At 41.2% G+C, this 24,718-nt stretch overlaps 2 protein-coding genes across 2 annotated transcripts in view; both read left to right on the forward strand.

Annotated features, from left to right (window-relative positions):
- pds5b (PDS5 cohesin associated factor B) overlaps window positions 1-11,774 on the forward strand; it is a 34,296-nt gene extending 22,522 nt beyond the window's left edge. Inside the window, exons 13-35 of the mRNA XM_078265791.1 lie at window positions 252-365; window positions 621-702; window positions 801-849; window positions 1,071-1,210; window positions 2,685-2,800; window positions 2,925-3,030; window positions 3,210-3,370; window positions 3,520-3,643; window positions 4,018-4,176; window positions 4,420-4,488; window positions 4,736-4,872; window positions 5,102-5,225; window positions 5,455-5,659; window positions 6,005-6,119; window positions 6,446-6,578; window positions 6,708-6,827; window positions 7,268-7,330; window positions 7,447-7,592; window positions 7,941-8,013; window positions 9,277-9,701; window positions 9,823-9,903; window positions 10,722-10,818; window positions 10,953-11,774. Of these exons, the coding sequence (XP_078121917.1) occupies window positions 252-365; window positions 621-702; window positions 801-849; window positions 1,071-1,210; window positions 2,685-2,800; window positions 2,925-3,030; window positions 3,210-3,370; window positions 3,520-3,643; window positions 4,018-4,176; window positions 4,420-4,488; window positions 4,736-4,872; window positions 5,102-5,225; window positions 5,455-5,659; window positions 6,005-6,119; window positions 6,446-6,578; window positions 6,708-6,827; window positions 7,268-7,330; window positions 7,447-7,592; window positions 7,941-8,013; window positions 9,277-9,701; window positions 9,823-9,903; window positions 10,722-10,818; window positions 10,953-10,985 (2,872 nt within the window). The 3' untranslated portion in view covers window positions 10,986-11,774. The remainder of the gene's footprint in view (window positions 1-251; window positions 366-620; window positions 703-800; window positions 850-1,070; window positions 1,211-2,684; window positions 2,801-2,924; window positions 3,031-3,209; window positions 3,371-3,519; window positions 3,644-4,017; window positions 4,177-4,419; window positions 4,489-4,735; window positions 4,873-5,101; window positions 5,226-5,454; window positions 5,660-6,004; window positions 6,120-6,445; window positions 6,579-6,707; window positions 6,828-7,267; window positions 7,331-7,446; window positions 7,593-7,940; window positions 8,014-9,276; window positions 9,702-9,822; window positions 9,904-10,721; window positions 10,819-10,952) is intronic.
- Window positions 11,775-13,238: 1,464 nt separating this feature from the next.
- On the forward strand, window positions 13,239-24,710 carry kl (klotho). Its single transcript, XM_078266719.1, has 13 exons — window positions 13,239-13,955; window positions 14,450-14,880; window positions 14,984-15,063; window positions 15,199-15,361; window positions 15,511-15,616; window positions 16,933-17,082; window positions 17,406-17,641; window positions 18,177-18,372; window positions 18,852-19,030; window positions 19,451-19,558; window positions 19,827-19,932; window positions 20,416-20,542; window positions 23,624-24,710. Exons 1-13 carry the CDS (start codon window positions 13,239-13,241, stop codon window positions 23,956-23,958), a joined length of 2,934 nt encoding a protein of 977 aa, XP_078122845.1. The 3' UTR covers window positions 23,959-24,710.
- Window positions 24,711-24,718: the final 8 nt, after the last annotated feature.

Genomic DNA, 24,718 nt, shown 5'->3' on the forward strand with positions numbered 1-24,718 from the left:
GTATTTTTATTTTTTTGCCCCATCTTCTTTTTTCAAGGGCATTCCTAAATTATCAACGGCACTTTTTCCCAAGCTGCCTTCATTTCAGACTCTAGTGTAGATAATCCTGTTACACAGATCTAATGGTAGCTTAATGACTGCCAGGACTCTCAACTCAAACCCTTAATTAGGAAAAACAAACCGTTATATTCCAAGGATATTCTTCATTTTAATCTAAATTTCTCCTGAAATGTTCCTGTCCATGTGCACAGGTTACTGGTGGAGCGAGTCTTTGCCCAGTACATGGTTCCTCACAACCTGGAAACCACCGAGAGGATGAAGTGTCTTTACTACCTGTATGCCACCCTGGACACAAATGCTGTCAAGTAAGTCTTTCTTACATACTGTATATAACATCAATACAGCCCGTTAGTTTTGTAAGAAATTGTGATCTGAAAAGATTGTGATAATCTGAGGGAATACTGATCAAATTTAGTCTTAAAATTGAGCCAAATTTTAACTTTCTGGAATACATGTTCAGGAGGAAGGCCTTTATTTTTCTAATGTACTACTACCAGTTCTCCTCATCATTTGTTTCTCTCTCTCCATCCTTTTGACTCTTCTTCCTCTGTGACTGTCAGAGCTTTGAATGAGATGTGGAAGTGCCAGAATCTGCTGAGACACCATGTGAAAGACCTGCTAGACTTGATCAAAAAACCCAAGGTAACTCTGACTGAAGCACAGAACAAAAAAAAGCTGAGGGTTAATATACCCTCGCCTTATGTTTCTAAACTATTCTTTCTGTTGTTTTGTGTCTGTAGTCTGAAGCATCGAGCAAGGCCGTATTCGCTAAAGTCATGGTGATCACAAGTAAGAGACATCTCACACATTAAATGAGTTTCTTTCAGAAACCCTACATCTACTTGTTTGAATTACCAACTCATACAGCCACTGAATCTTTTCACTCATAGCTGAAGAAGAAGAAAAAAAAGAACAAAACTTCTAATAAATATACTGAAACTGGATGACCTAACCACCTTTGTTTCAAATGTATTTCTTGTCAACATCAGCTTTTAATTCTGTGTCCATAGGAAACCTGCCAGACCCAGGCAAGGCTCAGGACTTTGTAAAGAAGCTTGCTCAGGTCCTGGATGATGACGAGCGGATCAGAGATCAATTGGAAACATTAGTCAGCCCCTCGTGCTCCTGCAAGCAAGCTGAAGTCTGTGTGGTGAGTATTGGCATTTCTGTCCAAGTGTAGTGCCATAAGATGAAATGCGACCATCCCTCCACTGTCTTGTTTTGAATGATACCCTTTTAAGTTATTGTGTAATAAATGATATTGTGAATTCGTCTTCAGTAATCTCTTACCTAAAATGTATATAATGTATCTAAAATCTATCTTTTGAATTAACAAATACTTAGACCATGTAGACTTAAAAGGTGGCTGTAAAGCGTTTCATAGTTTTATACAGAGGATTCCGTTGACCAGTTGTCACTTTTGGGAAAAGTATCAAAACACTTCAAATAGGGCTGGGACGGTTAGCGCATTACCGCGGTCACGTGACACCTACCGCAGGTCTGAGCTCGTCATCACCGCAAAAAAACATTGGCCTGTGCACGTTGTGTCTAATAACATGGATTCATTGATTCTAATGACATGGATTGTGTCTGATAACATTGTATCTTATATGGATTCAAGGTTTTCTAAACAAAATTTATCATCAAAAGATGGAGCAAATCCGACCTTTCGCGAGTTGGGGAGTGCAATGTTCCATGACACATAATAGCATTCCATTCGTGTTGACTATTAGGCCTATATGTGAGAGTACCTGTGTAATGTCTTGTATCGGAGAAATGGCTTTATTTCTCCGTTCTCAGCTGAGGTAGACACATTAACTAGCTTAACAAGCTGCAGTGTTTACCATTGCACATTAGCCTAGCAGCTAGCGGAGTTTCCTTCTGTTTATAGCTTTATTCCGATAAAATGGCACTCGCTCTCCTTGCGCGACCACACGGCCACTGACGTCATTCACTAAAGGCACCCTGCCATTCTGGCTCTAACTTACGCTACTCTCGCAAGGGGGTTGCAGTATACCGCTCTACCGCGGGAATTTCTTGCTTTTCAACCGCGGTAAGAAGAAATCCATACCGACTAGGGGTGGAACGGTACACAGAAGTCACGGTTCGGTTCATACCTCGGTTCAGACATCACGGTTCGGTTTGATACAAAAATGCAGAAGGCAAATTTTTTTTTTTATTGTGCATGTCTCAGGCTGTACCACCTAGTGTTATACAGTCTATCCCCTGAGCTAGCTGCAACAGCCTGAAGTGTGTAAAGTTAGATGTAATCAGTAAACAAAGAGTACCCCACATCATCTCCAGACTCCATCTGTAACTTGTAAACAAGATAAGACAATCAGCTATAAAACTGGAAATACAGCATCTCTTATTTATGAAAGTGCAAATTACATATATAAACAATAATAACAACAAATATGTGGACGGGATGGCATGTTGTATTGAGGTTCGAGTACATGCAGCAAATACTTGATAACCCTTTTTAGACTCCATAACATTCTGTGGCCCACAGAATGTTATAGAGTCTAAAAAGGACACATGTGAGACAGAGGGATTGTCAGTTTTTCTGCTTTACAGTGTCATTATTTTAATTTAGAAATGTTATTTGTTTGTCACCTTTCCAGCGAGACATCACTAAAAAGCTTGGCAGCCCCAAACAGCCCAGCAATCCATTCCTGGAAATGGTCAAGTTCCTGCTGGAGAGAATTGCTCCTGTACACATCGACACAGAATCCATCAGGTGTGTTTGTGTTGTGTGTTGTGTGTTGTGTGTTGTGTGTGTGTGTGTGTGTGTGTGTGTGTGTGTGTTGCAGAATTTTACCTTTTGTTTATCGCTCTCTTTTATCTCTACCACCATCTATCAGTGCTTTGATAAAACAGGTTAACAAATCTATAGACGGAACAGCTGATGATGAGGAGGAGGGCGTCCCCACTGAAGAGGCCATCAGAGCAGGACTGGAACTGCTGAAGGTAAAAACCAGCCAGAAACCCAAACTTCAGCTGGCAGCAGCAGTTGTTACAGTGATGCAACCAATTCTAGACTTTGCTTAAAAATATATTCTACATGTTTTATGATGATGATATTAGTGAATCTTTTTGAGAAATATTTTTTAGCGGATTGACCCTTTTTTTTCCCCCATCCCACACAGGTGCTGTCGTTCACCCACCCAGTGTCGTTCCACTCTGCAGAGACGTTTGAATCCCTGTTAGGTTGTCTGAAGATGGATGATGAGAAGGTCGCAGAGGCTGCGCTGCAGATCTTTAAGAACACGGGCAGCAAGATGGAAGAGAGTTTCCCTCACATCAAATCGTATGTTTTCATTTGCTGATTAATGCTTTCATTCATTCTCTGGCTTACATTAGGATGCATGCTGTCACACTGGTGTTTCATCAGACATGCTGCACTTATGACAACACTTTCTATGGTTTGTAATGGTGTTTTCCCGCCTCCTCCCCAAGTGTTTTGCTGCCGGTACTGCAGGCCAAAGCCAAGAGAGGCCCCCCTCGCCAGGCCAAGTATGCCATCCACTGCATCAACACCATGTTCACCAACAGAGACACACACTTCGCCCAAATCTTTGAGGTCAGTCAGTCCCGTCTGTTTGGTTTTATATTTGTTTTACACATAAAAGGAAACAAAAGTTGTGTGTATCTCCTGGTTTGACACACTTTGCAAAGCCTTTACATTTTTTTTATGCAGAGAAACAGATTATAATAATATGATAAATGTGCCTGAAATATTTAGAAAATATTAAGAAACCACCCTGAGGTGAACTCAATACTCACTTTAACTACATCAAGAAATGATATAATGAAACACTGATTAATGAATGAATGATGAACACGACCCCCTAAACCTGAACTATTTGTCAGATATAATTTGATGTCCATGTTTTTGTTCACCAGTGACCCAGGATCAAACAGTCAATGAAATGTTATGCGTTTGTGTTTCTTCAGCCTCTGCACAAAGGCCTGGACCCTGCTAACCTGGAGCAGCTCATCACTCCTTTGACCACCCTGGGTCACCTGGCTCAGCTGGCCCCAGAACAGTTTGCAGCACCGCTCAAATCTCTAGTCGCCAACTTCATTGTGAAGGATCTGCTCATGAACGACAGGGTACACATTTCATCACTTTTTTTATTTATTTTTTTTTATGTCAGATTTGATGGGTTGAAGGACCACAATGCAGTTTTTTTTTAATATTATTGTTTTTTTATTTATTTATTTATTCTACAAACCCTAAAACTGGACAGCTCCAAGGTCCTGAAAACGGTTCATCACAGATTTAGGATCAGTATTTTTGCTGTCTGTTTGTGTCCTATAAATTAAGTCTTACAGTATTATTTGTGTTGCCTGTAGGTCCCAGGCAAGAAGACAACCAAACTTTGGGTTCCTGATGATGAAGTGTCCCCAGAGACTCTGGCCAAGGTCAGCGGTGAACACTTGTGTATCTCTCAAAAACTCTGTCCACCAGTTCAGTGTACTGCTGATTGTTTTTTTGTTTTTTTTTTTAAACAGAATTGTCATGTTAATTATCATGTCAACACAGTCTTGCTTTATTTATCTTAACAAGTAAATGAGGAGACATTTCCCCTGATCCTGAGTATTGTAACTTAAATGATGCACTTTTGTTGACCCAAAACGGATTTTTGACCTTTCACCCTCCTCTGTTCAGATCCAGGGCATAAAGCTGATGGTGCGGTGGTTGCTAGGAGTAAAGAACAACCAGAGCAAATCGGGCAACTCCACCCTGAGGATGCTGACTGCAATTCTACACAGTGACGGAGATTTAACCGAGCAGGGCAGGATGGGGTAAATGACAAAGCCTAAACTCCTTTATTAGACAAAGGGTCCTCTGTGTGTCAACCTCTTTAGCATCTCAGAGAAAGCTTTGTCTTCAGATCATAATCATGTAATTTTCAGTGAATGGGTATTGTGGACTCTAGGGGGATGTCAGGCTTTAATCGTAAACACATTTGCAGATGAATCAAGAAATCCTTGTTTACTTTTGTCTCCTCTGCCCCTTCCCCTCGTCCCCCAGTAAACCAGACATGTCGAGGCTGCGGCTGGCAGCTGCGTGCGCCCTGCTGAAGCTGGCGCAGGAGCCCTGCTATCATGAAATCATCACACTGGAGCAATATCAGCTTTGTGCTCTCGTCATCAATGTAAGAAGTCTCCTTTTTTCATGCTAAGCTTATGCGTGTTTTAGGGCTCTTTTTGTTTTTCATTGTTTTGAAATTATGCATTACTACCGGGGTTTCATTTTCTCTCCAACACAGCCCCACACTCCACCTCTACTCTCTCTCCCCATATTTCTTTAAACCGTTTTATAATGTGATTTCTCCTACTTATTATTGCCACTGTTTTCTATGCGTCTTTCACTTTGCGCTCTAGGATGAATGCTACCAGGTGCGACAGTGTTTTTCCCAGAAGCTCCATCGGGGCCTCTGCCGCCTCCGTCTGCCTCTGGAATACATGGCAGTGTTTGCTTTGTGTGCCAAGGACCCTGTTAAGGAGAGGAGGGCTCACGCTCGCCAGTGCCTGGTGAAAAATGTCAACATACGCCGAGAGTACCTCAAACAGCACGCCGCCATCAGCGGTAAAGAAACTGAACAAAATCGATTTTCAAATGAAATCTGACAATTGTTGTTTTTTGTTGTTTTTTTTATCTTTGAAGCAGCTACAGAAAGTCTTTAGCATTATACAAGTCTCTAATTATTTCTCACCTTATTGTCTTCTATAGTATATATCTAAAAGTAGCATGTTTGAAATGTAGGGATAAAAATAAGTGATATGACTGTAAAGAGGACATTAAAAAGAAGTTTGTCAGGGGAAAGGGAATTGATGAGATATTTTGCTTTCCTTATAGTGCTCCTCAGTGCACATGGTAGTAATCATTAGCACTGTTGTGAAGAGGTAATATTTCCTTTGTGTGTGCTAACAGACAAGCTGTTCTCTCTGCTGCCGGAGTATGTGGTGCCCTACACCATCCACCTGCTGGCACATGACCCAGACTACGTCAAAGTACAGGACATCGAGCAGCTCAAAGAAATTAAAGAGTAAGTTTTGTTTGGGAAAGCTGCTGGTTAAGAGAAATACACATTTTATAAATTAGATGAAACTCTTACATCAGTGTGGAACATTACAACCTGGTGTTTACATTATAGTCATATTTATGGGGGGGACACAGCTTTGTTGGCTGTAAAAACAACAGGCACTGAATAATATCAACGTTTTGCTCCCCACAGAGAATACTTGTGCTATTACCATTTTATCATTGCCATTACTCATGAATTGCATCTTCAGTTTAGGGTCTATGTCCAAGAACTTAAAAGGAAAATTCCTAAGTCCTGCATGCTGATGTCAAACTTCCCTTCCTTATTAGGGCTCTGTGGTTTGTCCTGGAGATTATCATGGCAAAGAATGAGAACAACAGCCATGCCTTCATAAGGAAAATGGTGGAAAATATCAAACAGACGAAAGATGCCCAGTCCTCCAGTGATCCCAAAACCAACGAGGTACACATTAAGTCTGCAAGTTCATGTTCACTGAGTAGATCGTATATGGACAGCACATATTCTTTCACCGCTATATCTACCATCCTGAGTACCATCCCTCTGACCAGACTTTGTGTCTTTCCTGTACAGAAACTCTACACAGTGTGTGATGTAGCCATGCACATTATCATGTCAAAGAGCACCACCTACAGCCTGGAGTCACCAAAAGACCCTGTGCTGCCCTCATGCTTCTTCACCAAACCCGACAAGGTTGGTGTCGGCACTCCAAAGCATTTTCCAGAAGATTCAATATAAAGCAGTTTCTTTTACATTCTTCTTTTTTTGATGTACATTAGCGATAGCTGAGCTGCTAATAAGATCAGAAAACATTTTCTTCTCTTTGACTTTTTAAATGATGGGTCAAGATGTACACGTCCGTTTGTGTGTCACAGGTACTAATGTATATGCATCACTTTGAAAAGTGCACATACAAAATTGTTCATTAAAAGATAAACACAGATGACTTGTGATTTCCTGATTGTGGTAGCTGGTAATAACCTGGTTTTCAGTGCCTGCACCAGTTTTTTGTTTTAGCTGGAACACATTTTGACTAATTGTCAATTTTTGGTTTGGCAAAATCAATAATCCTCAGCTTGTGTTTTCAGTCACAAGCAACAAATGATCTGACATAAGATTTCTCTCTGTTTCAGAATTTCAGCAACACAAAAAATTATCTTCCACCGGAGATGAAGTCATTCTTCACACCAGGAAAGGTAAGCTTAATCAAACCTCTGAAATGGTAACGTTGGCTTTTGCATCTAATTTCTGGGCTTTGTTGGATGGAACACATATCCAACTCATGTCATCTTTTCGCCCCTCCCTCCTCAAGCCCAAGTCTGCTAACGTTTTGGGGGCAGTAAACAAGCCCCTGTCGTCGGCGGGGAAACCAATCCAGAGTAAAGCTTCTCGTATGGAGACTGCCAGCAACGACGACCCCTCGTCCAACCCAGGCTCCCCACAACGCAGCAAGACCAGGTATAAGACATGTATTGCACAGGCACACTCTAAAGACTCAGCAAACCCAAGTTCAAACCCTGATGTCAACAAGTCTTTACCCTGCTTAAGTGTTGTTGACAAAGACACTAAATCTCATCCAGTTCCAGACGTTCAGGTGCTCTGATCTCTGAACCAACATAGAAAATACTCTGGATCTAATTATTTGCCAAATGGAAAATAAAGAATACATATTCGCTGATATATACTCATAGAATGCACAGGACCCCAAAAAGAGATGGCTTTTGTAGCTTTGTACTTGTTGCACATTGAGCTGCGTTCTTTTGTTTGTATATAAAAGAGTAACCATTAATAATTGCTATGTTTCAGGCATGACAGCACAGAAATGGATCACAGTGAAAACGAGGACATCAGCCTGAAGAGGGCAGACAGCACTGACAAGGTATTACAAGCTTGTTTTAGATGGATATAACATCTTCTGTGATGTGAGACTGGTGTGTGTGTGTGTGTATATATATAATAGAGCAACAGTGCTTTAATTTTGTCTTTTTAGGTACTAAGCTGGTTTGTCTCATAATTTGAAGTTGTGTGTTGTATCATAGTGAAAATTAACATCTGCTTGGCCATCATTACTAATCATTACTAATGGGAGTTTCTCAGACCAGCTTGTTTATACATATCGTCTAAAAGCTCCAGTTATTATCCAGAAAATATCACAGTAATGAGTTATTTGTTTCAACTCTTGGGATATTTTATGTTGACAGAATCTCCCAGCCATAATCTTCTTGATATGTCCCTCCCCAGTTGGAAATATCATTGTTATTTTTTATCATATTTGTACAACCCTAGTTCTAGGAACCAAAGCTTTATTTGCCAAGGTGCTCTTGAGCAAGGCATTGAACCCCCAACTGCTCGGGGCACCTGTCCATCGACAGCTGCAGCCCCCTGACTCTGACATCTCTCCATCTCATTAGTGCATGTATAGGTTCTGATCATGTGTGTGTAATTCAGGCCTGTGTGTAATGTGTATAATAACAACAATGTGAAAAACATTGTAATATCCCTTGCAGGATTAATAAAGTATAAATTATTATTATATGAACACCCATGACACCAATAGGATAAAGGTTTTTTGTGTATATAAATTAGATTTTTAATTGGCAAATATAGACAAACGTTAAATATCAAAAGCAATGAAAAACTGGAATTTTCTTAATCCGTTTTGTAGTTTGACTTCACAAATAAACAAATAACGCAGTAGCTTAGGACAAGTAGAAATGGGCATGTTGCTGTGATCCAGTTAAGTGTTTCCAGTCATAAACCCTTCTAGCTCTGTGCTTTTGATTGTACTGTGCAAACACCCGCTGGGTTTAAGTCAAGATAGGATTAGCAAGTACACGTTGTGTTAACTATCATGACAGCCTCCAGACCTACTGCATACATCAGTTTGTCTTTGTTTTAGGAATTCTCTCTTCTCCAAAACGTCAAAAATAATGGTATCTTCTGATAGGTATCTTCGAGCAAAAAGTATCAATGTTGCATACATTTCAAATGCAAATGGACTACTAACTTTCCTGGGGTAAAAAAAGACATTGTCATTAAGAAAAGTTGCAAATTGTATGTTTTTAAAAAAGTTTGTTGGTTCACACAGGCTACAGCAGGAAGCCTGTCAGCCCTTGTCAATTATTTGTTCTGTCTTTTGCAGGATATAGAAAAGCCCCGCGGTCGCAAACGTGGCGTGACCTCCAGTGATGACCAGGACAGCAAACCAAAGCGTGGACGCAAGAAAGCGGCTGCCAACACAACTGCAGCGGCCGAGTCTGAGGAACAGTGGGACGAGGACAATCGGCCAGAGGATGAACAGAACAGCCCGCCGAAAAAAGGACGCAGGGGCCGGCCTCCAAAGTCTGCTACTCCCAGTCAGGATACTCCTGCTAAGGGGAAGAGGGGGCGAAAGAAGGCAGCTCCTCCACCAGAAGATGAGGAGGAGGAGGAGGAGGAGGAGGAAGAGGAGAAGGTGGATGAGGAAGCAGAGGAGGAGGAGGAGGAAGAGGATGATAGGAGCAGTGAAAATCTGGAGTTGAAGCCCAAGGCAGGCAGGCAAGCCAGGGCGCTGCGGCGATCACAAGGGTAAGAAACCGTATCCATAAATGACTACAAAGATGTTCAATCAGCTTCAGTAATAACACAGCTGTTGACAATTTTTTGTCTTAAACTCTGGTGTTGTTTGCATTTTGTCTTCATTTAACAGCACGGAGTCAGCCGAGTCCACACCGCAGAAGAGGAGAGGACGTCCACCCAAATCAGCTCAGCCTCCTGCCAAGAAACCAGTGTAAGATGCACACTAGCTTTGTGATCTTCCAGGCTGTTGCATAAACTCCAGCACACATTTTTAACATCACAGTGAAGGTTTTGTCATATTGCTTGTGTATCAAATAAAAAAAATTAGATTTGCGTACATGCCACTGTCTGGTGAAGTCATTTAATGGCCCAGCCTAGCATAATCTTTCTTGAGTCAAAAATAACCCTTTAAACTCAACATAATTGTTCTTGTTCAAAATACATTTTTCACATAGAAAAATCTTCTGATTGTGGCTTATATGATATTCCATGAAATGCACAAAACTTTCCTGCCATGTCGTCCTAGTAATGACAATACTTTTGGTCACATAACTACAAAATTGTAAATGTATCGATCCATTTACTATGGCATTTCTTTAATTACATTTTAGCTCACATTGTGTTGGTCTCCCTTCAGTTAATGTATTTTGGTTGAAATGAGGGTAAAGTTAAGGGTAAAAAAAATGTGTGAGTCTGCACAGTTTTCATATATTATTAATTTGATTCATCTGCAGTGCGACATAATCTAGATCACAAGTAAGCATTTTAAAGTGTTACTGTATCTTACTGGCCAGTATGGCGTGTGTGAATTACTGATCTGTCAAAGATGCTTCTTATCAACATTTAGCACCTGGTGCGTGATATTTTGAGATACTTTTAAGTAAGAGAATTCTGACATTCTGTGTTGAGCCAGGCTGCAGCATTGTGCTTCGGTGGGTGGTGGTGATGATGTTTTCTACATTTACCAATGTCTCCCTTTTGCATGCTGAGGCATTCTGATTCAGTGTGTATCCCCTCTATGGCATCCAGGCGTGGTGGGCGATCGAAGGCAGCTGCTGCTAAAGACGACTCTGAGGAAGATGATGAAGAGGAGGAGGAGGAGCAAGAGGACGAGCCAACACCGAAGGTACTGAAAGTGTTAGATCAATCATATCTGGGAATTCTGGGTTTTAGACTAATGTAAGAAGTGTGCAGGAATTTATATGCTCAGTTTTCTGTCCAGAGTTTTCACCCAACTGTTGTGTTTTTGTTCTCCCCTAGGGTCGCAAGAAGGCAGCAGGGCGAAGAAGATGAGCTAAACATAAAATTAAAGATGGAGGACAAACAAAAGTGGCACGTCTACTCTAAAGTCGTGGAGGAATGACGTAGGGAAAAAAAATATGGACATTGAACTTTTTAAACTTTTCATATGCCGAAGCTCCTACTGTTACACAAATTCACACACTTGCATATACCACATGCACACTACATCAGTACATCGGTATCATTAGCTGTGGGTTGTTGCATTGTGTTGCATTGTGATGATGTTCGCCACATTAAGTAGAAATAATTTTAACAGAAAAACAAAAAAGATCACTCTTGTAAATAGTCTCTTATGTCTGTTTCATGTTCTGTTGTTGTTGTTTGATGCTGACTGGGAGGATGCTGTAAAGCCTTTTACCCGCTGATATTATTATTAAAGTGCTTCCATAAAGCAATATTGCTCATCAATCATTCCCTCTGTGTCACACTTTTAAAAACTGAAAGAGATTAACCATTATCTTTTTTGTGATGCTAATTGTGTCCTTTTACTTAAAAAGAAAACGTGCGATTTTGTTTACAGCTCTGTATATTAATACCTTTTTTACCATTTATTGAAAATTTAAAAAAAAAAAAAAAAAATGTCAGAAAGCTGTCCAAATGTAGAGTTGCCTCCGGTATGAAAAGATTGTAGTGTGCGTCTCATTTTTAGGTTTGTACTTCCTGGTAGATGGAAGTCATGAGCAGCTGTGGTTTTAGTGTTTGTCACTGCTGATTAACATGGCTTCACGTCCACCCAGTCAGATCCTCCGTTGTATCAATATAATTCTCTATAAAACCTGACATGCTCGATTTCTCTTTATTTCTCTTTGAAGTCTTGGATTAAGCGGTTTGCTTTTCCTGCAGGAGATGATCAGATGGGATGCCTTCACGTGTAAGGGAAATCGGATATCTACTATATCAAATGGTATCACAAAACCAGCTTTGTTTATCTAGAATTCACTGTTTCAAAAACGTTCTAAGAATCTATAATTTAGCCTTTTTAGAGCATTGTTAGCCTGTCTTAGATACAATGCCTTTGAAACGTTTTACCAGGTAACTATGGCATAATATGATCCTTAGAACATCGCTTTTTTGTTTTTAATATTAAATACGAGCGTCTAATCCCTTCCGCTTGCGATGATAGGCAACATGTACAAGTCTCGATCTAATGTACAGATTCACTCAAATATGATAAAAACACCTAAATACATTTTTCATATTTCTCACCGAGGAGCTACTTATCCCGTGGTTCGGTTATTGTTGGTCACAGATGACACTAGTTCAAAGCTGTTTATCTCTGGCTCACTGTTGCAGCGCTGGTGGAGGAAGGTCTGGCAAAGCGAGGCTAGGCTATTAAGTTATTATTAATTAATTATTAGCTATTAAACTAGGCTGGACCCTAGGGATTCCAAATTGTTGTACCACATCCTCAAAGGATTTCAATATGCCACCGAGATACAGGTCCTCCAATGTGACAATTCCCTTTTCCAACCAATCCCTCCAAAGAAAAAAAGGGGAGATCTACCAATATATAACTTTGGATTTCGCCAAACACTTGAAGTCTTTAGATATGGATCCAGTTCAAACAGTCGGGCCGCTTTGGTCCAAACGACATTTAAGTGAGAGATTATTGGATATGTTTTTATATTCCATATAAATGTCTTTGTTGCAGGGTAGCCTACACTGCTTACATTCTGCTGTTTGCATATCTTCTCCTCACCCCCTCCACTCTCCTCTCTCCCCCTTCATCCTCTGCCCACGCTCCTGACTGAACTGGACTGAACTTGATCCAGTTAGAAATGCAGATGGGTTTTTGTACTCTTGACATGTGACATTTAAATGTAGTTATAAGATTATCTGCCAACATGAGGATGTATGATAATGGTGCTGATACTGAGATCATATTAAGGCTTTTGCACCTGGGTCACTTCCCTGTTCTGTCCTGTGAATGGGTTATTATCAAATTCAGGTAGAAATGCACGACTGAGGCCTTACTTTAACAGACTAATAAAATAAAAATGACCTGATGATTCCGTATGTTTCCCTTTAGTTACAACTTAAACTAATGTGGCTCTGTGTCATGTTGTGCCTGGAGACCTTTGTGCGTCAGGTGCTTTGGCTAATAATTGACAGATTTATAGAGGCGGCGTGAGTTGGGTTCACAGCTGGCTGGCTGCACTCCACAGCCCGCTGTATGGTCACTGAAGGACCCAAGCATGGTGAAATGACGATTAGAGTAATCAGAGGCCAGTACTGACAGGCACCATGAGTGGTCTACTCGCCCTTTTGATATTTCTCGCCTTTACCGCTGCGGCCGCAAAGTCCAACGCTGGTTTGAAAACATGGGGGCGTTTCAGTAAACTGCCCTATCCAGGAGACAAGGCTTTCCTCTACGATACCTTCCCCAGGGATTTCATATGGGCCGTGGGCACGGCGGCGTACCAGGTGGAGGGCGCGTTTGAGAAGGACGGCAAGGGGCTCTCCATTTGGGACACTTTTACGCGCGGTGGGAACCGGATGGCTACCGGGGACGTCGGCAGCGACAGCTATCACAACATCCACGCCGACATCCGAGCCATCAAGCAGCTTGGGGTCAGCCACTACAGGTTCTCACTGTCCTGGTCTAGGATTTTTCCCAACGGCACCCGCGGGAGTTACAACGAAATCGCCACCAACTACTACCGGACACTCATCAAGAGGTTGAAGGAGATCCGCGTGCAGCCGGTGGTCACGCTCTACCACTGGGACCTGCCCGACCACCTCCAGCAGACTCTCGGCGGCTGGAGCAACCCGGAGCTTGTGGGGATTTTTAGGGACTACGCTGATTTCTGTTTCCAGACTTTCGGGAATGATGTAAAGTATTGGATCACCATCGATAACCCGTTTGTGGTGGCACGGCACGGGTATGGCACCGGAGTGGTCGCTCCCGGGATAAAGAACGACCCCGATCTTCCGTTCCGGGTTGGACACAATCTCCTTAAGGTGAAATGAGTAAAAAGTACAATATTCCTCTCTGATTTGGTGTAAAAAAGAAGCACAAGATGGAAGTACTCTAGTAAAGCACAAGTATTTAAAAAGACAAAGTATTTGAGTACAGTTCTACCACTGTTTATGTCTACTTTGTTTGTTTTACTTTTTTCTAATTTTCCGTCATTTTTTGTGTTCTATTTTTTATCAATCTTTAAATTTGTAACTTTGTTGTTCAGAAATCTCCCTTTGTATGATTGTTTATCATTCCATTGTCTTATTAGTCTTTCTAGTTTGTCAGTCACCTGTGAAGAACTTTGAACTGCACTGACCTAAGTTAAATAAAGTTTGACTGATCGATTTTCTTCATTTTGTCCTTCCCAAACCTCACCTTCTCTTTCCATCATCGTTATACCTACCATCCTCTCCATCTTCTCCAACCTCCTCTTCTAATCCTTCCCTCCCATCATTTCACTTTCTGTCCTTCCGTCTGTCTGTTTCTCCTTCAGGCTCATGCTGCTGCATGGCATCTCTACGACCGCCACTACCGACCCCGTCAGCAGGGCAAGTTGTCCATGGCACTGGCCTCTCACTGGATCAAGCCCAGCCGCACCCGCCTGGAAAGCCTGCGGGAGTGTCAGTGCTCCCTGGACCACGTCCTGGGCTGGTTCGCCCGGCCTCTGTTCACAGACGGAGACTACCCTCCCTGCATGAAGGCGAGGCTGGGCTCACGGCTGCCCACCTTCACCCCGGAGGAGAAGGAGCAGGTGAAAGGAACAGCCGACTTCTTCGCCCTCTCTCACGGAGCGGCCCTGAGCTTCCAGCTCATCAACGACAGCCTGAAGTTCGGGCAACAGGAGGATCTGGACCTGAGGATGCTGCTCTACTGGGTCAATGCAGAGTACAACAAGCCGCCAATCTTTGTGGTGCAGAGTGGTTGGTAGGTTTGGATGTTGTGTTGATTTGCCTGTATACGTCTGTGATGTTTTTGTGTGTTGTTCTGTTGTTGTGGAACATCTTGTTTTTACTACTTCTCAACACAGGTACGTCCTTGGCAATACCAAGACCGAAGACCCAAAACACATGTACTACCTCAAGAGGTTCATCGCAGAGGCACTAAAATGTGAGTAATGACAGTGAGTCTGTTTTACAGTAGTTTTCCATTTCCGATGAGCATTAACCATTTTACATGAAACTGAAATCTCAAAAACTAGTGACTTGAATATGGGCTGTCCATCTGTCTGTGTTTGCCATACAGCAATCATCATCGATGGAGTGAATGTGATCGGATACACAGCCTGGTCTCTGATAGACGGCTTCGAGTGGCACAGGGAATATGGGATACGACGGGGACTTTACTATGTTGACTTCAACACTCCTGACATGAAGAGGGAGCCAAAGACATCTGCCACCTTCTACAGGTACATGCTATTCACATGATAGCTAGTGTAATATGAGTGACGATTTCGACAAAAGATGCACAATATTGAGATTTGTGCAGATATATATTGATTTTGTCCAATAACAAAAGGTATTTTTTGATGAAACTGATTATTCATTGTTCTTAAAGAAACGTCATCCAGAGGAACGGTTTCCCAGAACTCCCAGAGAACCGACCAGCACAAGGAATCTTCCCATGTGATTTTGCCTGGGGGGTATCTGCCAACTCCATACAGGTAAGTGTGTGTGTGTTACTATACGTATCAGGACCAAATGTGCTCACAAAATAGGAACAAGGAGTTAAATTTCAGGGTGGAATAATACCTGGTATTCACATGTACTGTAGACTCTGAACAGCGGTAACGCCAAAATGCTCATCCGCTCCAATTGAGCCAAGCAAACGGACAGGTTTCCCTCTTCCTCTGTCACTTTATCTCACTCCATCTTTAGTTTCTCTTTTAAATTCTAACCCTTTCTCTGATTTTCTATCAGTGTGCCACTTAGAGTAGTCTTTCACTTTTCGTCTGATGATATTTTTGTCTTCCCCACTATATCCCACTTTCTCTTAAGGTGGCATAGCTGTATAAGAGAGCAGAGATCTGGAGAGGCTGAAGGGAGGGGGCTGAACTGAACTCACAGGCAGACAGCATGCCTCACTTGTGTGTGTGTGTGTGTTCTTGTTTAACTATATTCATGGAGTCCAAAAACCAGGAATACAGTATACTTGTGGGGTCCGGACAGCTTTGTGGGGCCAAAATGCTGGACCCCACAACTTTAAAGGGCTGTTTGAGTGTTAAGACTTGGTTTTAGGATTAGGTTTAGAATTAGGTTATGGCTAGGGTGAGGATAAGGGAATGCATTATGTCAATGACGGGTCCCCACAAAGATAGTGCCACACACTGTGTGTGTGTGTGTGTGTGTGTGTGTGTGTGTGTGTGTGTGTGTGTGTGGAGGATGAGAGGAAGGAGTGTGTATATAATGGATGAGTGTGTTGTGGAAGGATAGGGGAGTTGCTAAAGGGCAGAGGTCTAATAATGAATGAAACACAACAAAAATGCTTCCTCCGAAATAGAGGAACTTAAGGAAACATTAACAATGTATTAACTTTGGTTGTGAGATTCAGTATAAACCTCACTAATATTTAGTGAAGTATGAAGTTTTGTTAACTCTGCAAAAAGCAAAAGATCATTTTAAAGTCTTATTGTTATTATTGTTATTATTATTATTATTATTATTATTTTATTCTTTGATTTAGTGTTGTGAGAAAGGAAATTAGTAGCTGCAATTCCTCTCCTTTTTGTCTGAGTTACATCATGTTATTTTGAACCTGCATTTTATATGGTGACAGTCCAGCTCAGAAACGGCCACGACGATGAATCCTCTCTTAATCATAAACCACATTACTTCACACTGTCTGCCAGCCGAGCTAAACAGTACCCCACCAACTGATATTATCAATTTTCTCCATTTGGCTTTTATTTGTATTTGCGTGAATTAGGTAAACACAGGGTGAGAGGGTGAGTTTACATTGGTGTGTGTCTTCATGTCATAGGTGGAGACCACGCCCAGCCAGTTTGCAGATCTCAGTGTTTACTTGTGGAACATCTCCAACAACGGAGAACTGATGAGGCTGGAGGGTTTCAGTGTGCCACCTGTACGCCGGACCCCACACTGTGCTGATTATGCCACCATCCGACAACAGGTAGGTCCTCCTACCAGTCAAACATTTATCTTTTGAATAGGTTAATACACTCAAAATAGAAGTAGAGGAGAAGAACAATTTTGCACTGAAAAGTATATATAAATATATATAAAGGTATATTTATTTCACAGATACCATAACAGCCACATCATGGACACATTTGTGTGGGATGTTAGTGAGGGATCATGATCATTTTGCAGCTCTGAAGTAACTTTGAGTATAGGTGTATGTATGTGTATTTCAATAGGTGTGTATGTGTTCCGTTTCATCAGGGTGTGTAGATGTAGAAGTGGTGATATGTTTATCCCCTTCCCTCTCTGTAGGTGGATGAAATCCGGCAGGTGGGGGTAAACCACTTCCACTTCTCCCTCAACTGGTCGGCTGTGGTGCCTACCGGCGATGTGGCTCATCCCAACACCACCCTGCTGGGCTACTACCGCTGCTTCACCCATCAGCTACTGCAGGCCAACGTCACGCCTGTGGTCACTCTGTGGCACCACACACGCCAGCGCAGCAGCCTGCCGGCCCCGCTGGATATTTCCAACAAGTGGCTGAACAGGTCAGATGCAGTGGTGATTCTGGGGTTAAAGCTCTTTTAACTCCAGCAGGTTTCATCCAGTTCCGGATTCAAATTTGAGATTATTTACATGAATGTTAAGCAAGCTTCACGAACACGGCACTGATTAACATCCATCTCTATCAGGTATGGTTTATTACAATTTCCAATGATTTACAGACTGGTCTGATGTGAGAGTAAACATGCAATTATGTTCCCAGGAACAGTCAGTCCTTGTTGCCATCAATATGAAGCTGCTATCACTTCATAATCATCATAATCTTGACTTTTCCTGTAATAAAGAGATATCACTAAACACAGTGATCACAATATTTGAAGTGTCTTTGATAATTGAACAATCTGATGTATTGGCATTTTCATCTTTATTGGCAACATTTAGTGTTGTTGCAACAAATGTAAAAAAAGATCTCCTAAGATTTATCTTGGATATGCGTTGTCATGTTTTTATGAATAATACTGATATAAATGTTATCTTAGTGCATAAGTAAAATTTTCACATTTGAATTTTTTTTCACAGGGAGACTCCAGAGGCGTTTGCAGACTATGCCAGACTTTGTTACAGAGAACTAGGTGCCCATGTGAAGATGTGGATCACTCTGAATGAGCCCAACGATGAGATGGTGAGCTACCAGGAGGGTCATCAGATGCTGCGCGCGCACGCTCTGGCCTGGCATGCTTACGACCGCGAGTTCAGACAAGCACAGAGAGGAAAGGTCAGTAGAAGTATTGGTTTTATTTCTTATATTTATTTGAATAGTTTCATCATACCGGTATGTTTTTTTATTATGTGTAAGTATTCAAACAGCCAGCTTTTGCCAGTACAACAACATCTTTGCGGAGATTTGTGTGTAGGGTTCTTTTTTCTGTTTACTCCAAATAAATTGCAAGTGATGTAAAATACAACACTTACTTGTGCACCAGAGGACTTGCCAATGTGTTTTAAAAAGTAAATATAGTAAATGTTAACAGCTTCATGAATTATGTATAGGTTAGTCTCGCATTGCCAGACATTCCTCCACAGCGCTGCGGAGGAGGGTCTGGCTAGTCCTCACAGCATTCCGGGATGGTAAAAAAAACATGCGGAATTTCCAACGGCACCGGAGCAATCCCGGAAATGGAACGTCTTGGATATAGACTAGGTATAGGTTAAATCACATCAGTCAACAGGAGTACGTTTTGTGCTGTGTCTCAGGTGTCTCTGGCTCTGCACATGGACTGGGTCGAACCAGCGTTTTCATTCAGCCGTGAAGACGTGGAACCAGCTAAAAGGGTTTTAGACTTCCGCGTTGGCTGGTTTGCAGAGCCGATCTTTGGCAGTGGGGACTACCCTCTGGGAATGAGGAGCTGGCTGCGTCAGCTCAACTCACTTGAGTACAAATACTTGAATTGTTCTTCAATACAGTTGCTTTGTTAGCTATAGAATGAGCATTGTGGTTTAGAGTCACAATGCAAAAATGTTAACAGATCATCTAGCTTCTGTAATTCAATGTATTGATGAACTGTATTTCTGGTTTTAACATGATTTAAGGGTTGTATTTATACTGGGATTATTCAAAGGTGTAATATGGTGGGATATATGTTGTAGCAGTATATCATTATTGACAAAAATGTTAAGTATACACCATTTAAAACTATTAACTTGTACTTCTGAAATACAACTGTTATATTATCTCTTAAATAAAATGTCATCTTTTCTCTGTGTGTGTGTGTGTGTGTGTGTGTGTGTGTGTGTGTGTGTGTGTGTGTGTGTGTGTGTGTGTGTGTGTGTGTGTGTGTGTGTGTGAGACACAGCCTGCCAGTGTTCAATGAGGAGGACAGACGGCTGGTTAAAGGGACATATGATTTCTTTGCCATTAGTCACTTCAGTACAAAGTTGGTGACACATGCCAAGGAAGACTCGTAAGATGATCTCATTTTTGGCCTTTATTTTGATAGTGACACAAGACATACAAACAGGAAACAAGGTGGGAGAGAGGGCTGTGAGGTTATATGATGTGCTTTTTAACTACTACGACACTGGACACCCTCTTCTATAGTTTTATAAATTTAGTTGAAGACTATTGAAAAATATTTTGCCCTGATGTAGTGATATGTCCGGAATCTTAAAGGCATGCGATAATGAGAATGTTAATGACACACAGCTTCTGTATCATCTCCATGTCTGCAGGTACACCTACACAGCAATGCTAGAGGTGCAGCACATGATAGACACCACATGGATCATGTCCCCGAGGCCTGTTGTGCCCTGGGGCCTGAGGAAAGCCCTTAACTGGGTGAGACTGGTCTCGTCATCAGGTTTGATCCGAGACAGACGGGGCAAACACATAGATAGATTTACCCTGCTACTACAACACCATCACCACACATACTTTATAGTCCCCCTCCATTCAAAAATGTGTTTTGCTTATTCATTCTTCACTTGTTTGCCCTTCACTGTGCAGAATTTGTAAATTCTCAGGTCACACTGAAAATGGACTTTACAGTGATGTAGGAGAAATATTGTGTCCAGCAGTTAAACTTTTGAAATGAACAATAGTTGCATATTGAAGAGAGATTTAACCACTAGTGGCTTATAGATGATATTTTAGTTAGATGCCGTAAAAACGCACTATTTGCATGAGCCGGTCTGAGCTCAGTCCCTACCTTTGCGGAGGTTTAGATTCTTGGCTTGAAAGTCATTCAGTGTGATAATCTTTGATAGAAGACGCTTGACAGAGATAAAAACAAACAAAAACATTGCTCTTCTGCTGTGTAAGGTGAGGGAGCACTACTGTGATGTACCTGTCTATGTGATGGCTAATGGGGTCCAGGAAGACCCAGCCCGCTTCAAAGACAGCCTTAGAGTCTACTACCTGTACAACTACATCAATGAGGCACTGAAAGGTGAGTCTACAAACACACAAATTGCTGTTGAGATTTTACAGGATTATAATGCACTTGGGAGCTGAATATGGTTATCACTGCATTTGTGTATTGATACCCCTAATCCCTCAGAGGTGATTGAAGCTTGTCCCCTTACTGGCCTTTGTAGAGCTTAATTATTAGACAAGTATTTAGGTCACTGACCCCTGAATCATCAGCTGAGTCAGAACACACAAATATCAGCATACACACTCTGAACTTGAATTGTGGAGTCAAGGTTACTAGCGATCCATTTACCTGTCCTAATAGCGTCCTTGGCTGGCACTTTGAAACCTTGCAGTGTTATGCTATGATGAGGACTTAGTATCATGTTATTGTATGTTGTAGTTTGCTATGTCACCACTAGGGGGCAACCACCCACAGACATTTTTATTTATTTGTGTAGAGTGATATGTTTACACTCTCCAAACCTAAGTCTAAGATAAATCAACCATGATGACATATGAGGAGTTTTCATGTTTACTTTTTATGTTGAATGCTTTAAGAAACCTTTGATTTGATCTTTGAAACGTCTTATAGTTGTATGATAGTTGTGGCCCAGTAAATCAAATCATAACTATGAGACATTTTCCATAAACAGCTATGTCTGAAAGGTAAATTAGAAAACAAATGACAGAAATATTTTTTTAAATAGTGGCATACATTGAGTTTTCAATGAACAAAAACTCATGCTCCTTAATTATATTATTAGTGTTTCCACAGCTGCAAACAATTTATAATCTACATATAGAGGCTTTGTTATATACAGTTGTGTTCAAAATAATAATTTTTGGTATAAGTGATATTCCTACATGGCAAATAATTTACTAGTAAGTGTTGTAGAGTCATAGAAAACCAACAGACCCAACAGTCATGACATGCATGCTGCTCATTCTGTATAATTGAATCTGTAATTGAATGGGGCATGTTCAAAATAATAGCAGTGTTGTGTTCAATTAGTGAGGTGATTGAGTCTGTGAAGAACCAGGTGTCAATTACGGCCCATATTTAAGGAAGGAAGGAAGCAAATGTTGTGCATGCTGGTTATAGTGCATTTCACACTGAAATACTCAGCAAAATGGGTCGTTCCAGACATTGCTCTGAGGAACAGCGGACTTTGATTAAAAAGTTGATTGAAGAGGGGAAAACATATAAAGAATTGCAGAAAATGATAGGTTGCTCAGCCAAAATGATTTAAAATGCCTTGGAATGGCATCCAAAGCCTGAACGACGTGGGGGGAAAAAACAGTACCATTCGAATGGATCGAAGAATAGCCAAAATGGCAAACGCTCACCCAATGATCAGCTCCAGGAAAATCAAAGAAGACTTAAAGTTACCTGTGAGTACTGTTAGGATCAGAAGAAGGCTATGTGAAGCAAAGCTATCAGCTAGAAGCCCCCGCAAAGTCCCATTGCTGAAAAAAAAGACATGTACTGAATAGGTTGAAATTTGCCAAAGGACACATTGACTGGCCAAAGGAGAAATGGGGCAACATTCTGTGGACTGATGAGAGCAAAATTGTTCTTTTTGGATCTAGGGGCCGCGGACAGTTTGTCCGACGACCCCCATGCACTGAATTCAAGCCACAGTACACTGTGAAGACAGTAAAGAATGGTGGTGCAAAAATCATGTTATGGGGATGTTTCTCATACTGTGCTGTTTGGCCTATTTATCGCATACCAGGGATCATGGATCAGTTTCAATACATCAAAATACTTGAAGAGGTCATGTTTCCTTATGCTGAAGAGGAAATGCCTTTGAAATGGGTCTTTCAACAAGACAATGACCCAAAACACACCAGTAAGTGAGCAAAGTCTTGGTTCCAGATTAACAAGATTGATGTTATGGAGTGGCCAGCCCAATCCCCAGACCTCAATCCCATAGAAAACTTGTGGGGATGACATCAAAAATGCTGTTTCTGAGGCAAAACCCAGTAATGCAGAGGAATTGTGGAATGTAGTTCAATCGTCCTGGGCTGGAATACCTGTTCACAGGTGCCAGAAGTTGGTCGACTCCATGCAACACAGATGTGAAGCAGTTCTCAGAAATAATGGTTATGCAACTAAATATTAGTGCAGTGATTCAAAGTAAAGCAAACCCTTGAGACATTTTTCAGTTTATACAGTAAATGTTTAAGTTTGTAAAGAAAAATGCAAATACTGCTATTTTTTTTGAACAGCCTAATATTCCTTTTTCTTCACTTTCTGTAAAGGTATAACACAAACTTGATCAATTTTGGTCATGTTTTGATTTGGAATTGAATGTGCAGTGTTCCCAATGCATTGATATTATGGAATTAAAAACTATTCTAAGGATTTTGAGCATTATTCACTTTTTTTAAACGCACATAAAATATGTCTTAATATGAGAATTGTTTAAAAATATAGAAAAATAGTCCCTAGATCTGCTTATAACTTCATCATACAATTTATTATATGTTTATATGCTACCGATAGATGATAAATAGGGTGGGTTAAAAGTAGGCCTGCACGATTCAGGGAAAAATATGAATCACGATTTTTTAGTTTAGAATTGATATCACGATTCTCTGCCACGATTTTTTTCTCACGAAGTGTAATGTTTATTGCACTCATGAACCATGACAAAACAAATTGGCAGTACCAAACATAGAATTTTTTTGGCACCTATAGCACATTGCGCATCACCACAATCCTGTAAACATAGAGGCTTCAAATCAACAACAAAAAAAAAAATCGAAGTTATTTAAAATTTAAATCGTGAACAGGGTGAATCGAGATCGCGATTTTAACGTTTAATCGTGCAGGCTTAGTTAAAAGGCTCAATCCTCGACACAGCGGCTCAGGGTTTGAGTCCGACCTGCGGCCAATTTGCTGCATGTCTCCCCCCTCTCTCTCTCCCCCCTCTCCTGTCTACAGCTGTCCTGTCTATTAAAGGCTAAAATGCCCAAAACATTCTTAAAAAAAAAAAAAAAGACCTGTTACCTTATTTTTCCTATCACACACCCAGCCCACCACCTTACCTTCACATGCACATATACTAAGTAACTGAAAATGAATCTTGAACTTCTCTCTCCTCCTCAGCGTACACTCTGGATGGTGTAAACCTGAAGGGTTACTTTGCTTACGCCCTGAGTGACCAAAGGGACCCGGGGTTTGGCATGTACGGCCACGTCCACGAAGAGGTCATCATCAAGGCCTCTCTCTCCAACTATCGCAACATCATCCAGCACAACGGCTTCCCCATTCAGGGAACTGCGCCCCAGCAGTGTCCCAGCATGCCTCAGCCCTGCATAGACTGCCATGTGCTGGCCAAGAGGCCTGTGGTGGGCTTCCTGACTCTGGTAGGTTCAGGGGTGCTGATCACCCTGGGCCTCATTATCTACTACACAGCCAAGAGACACAAGGAATGTTACTGAGGATTGTGACCGTAGGATTTGTTTTGGTGTTTTATTTATATAAGTGACTCAAGGAAAAACTGACCTTATTGTTCAGCAGCGTAGAGTTCAGTCTCAATTTTACTTTAAGTACGCTATAGTACATTGTTTGCCCTTCATATTAAATTAAGTCTGAATAACAAGTGATCCAATCATCTTCATATTTTAGGTGTTACAACTGTTATTAAATGTTATGTAAAGTGTTGTTACAAAACCTGTGATGCACCTTTTACAGCTGATAAAAGCTGCACAGTGTTCAGTTCCGGATGGTGGTGTATAATCACAAAATGGCCTTTTCAAAACTGCTTGTTTGTGAGTTTATGCCTTTCAGAAAGACAAGGGTCACCCATTAGGGGTTTCCATTTTTTGAGATCTCTTGCACTCCAGCAGATAATTTCCCCATATAATCCAAAGGTTAAAATCTCTCTGGAAAGTATGTTTTAAAGCTGAAATCAGATGTTTGTACCTGCCTTTACGGGTTGATATAACATCTCAAGACTATTTTTGTTGTTTTTTTGTCTGATGTAATGTCGTTTGTGCAGTTTTGTAACCTCAATGAGTATTTGTTTCTGTTCTTAGTGCTTAACTGACACTACATCTTTTAGTGTATTACATGTCAAAATTGGATATTTGCAACACCCAGGGCTTGATTCAGGCTGAATGCCCCCTCGCTCTCTTCCCATGTTTCCAGTCTGTCTCACATACTGAGAACATTTGAGGAACATCACACAGTATCACAATA

Source organism: Sander vitreus, chromosome 13 (assembly GCF_031162955.1).
Source record: "Sander vitreus isolate 19-12246 chromosome 13, sanVit1, whole genome shotgun sequence".
Taxonomy (NCBI): domain Eukaryota; kingdom Metazoa; phylum Chordata; class Actinopteri; order Perciformes; family Percidae; genus Sander; species Sander vitreus.

What these genes read in the sequence shown, in the direction of transcription:
- kl (XM_078266719.1), top strand. Translation starts at nt 13,239, where the DNA reads ATGAGTGGTCTACTCGCCCTTTTGATATTTCTCGCCTTTACCGCTGCG. An exon ending in CGTCAGCTCAACTCACTTGA is followed by an intron (nt 19,031 to 19,450) that starts GTACAAATACTT and finishes TGTGAGACACAG; the next exon opens with CCTGCCAGTGTTCAATGAGG. An exon ending in ACACATGCCAAGGAAGACTC is followed by an intron (nt 19,559 to 19,826) that starts GTAAGATGATCT and finishes CCATGTCTGCAG; the next exon opens with GTACACCTACACAGCAATGC.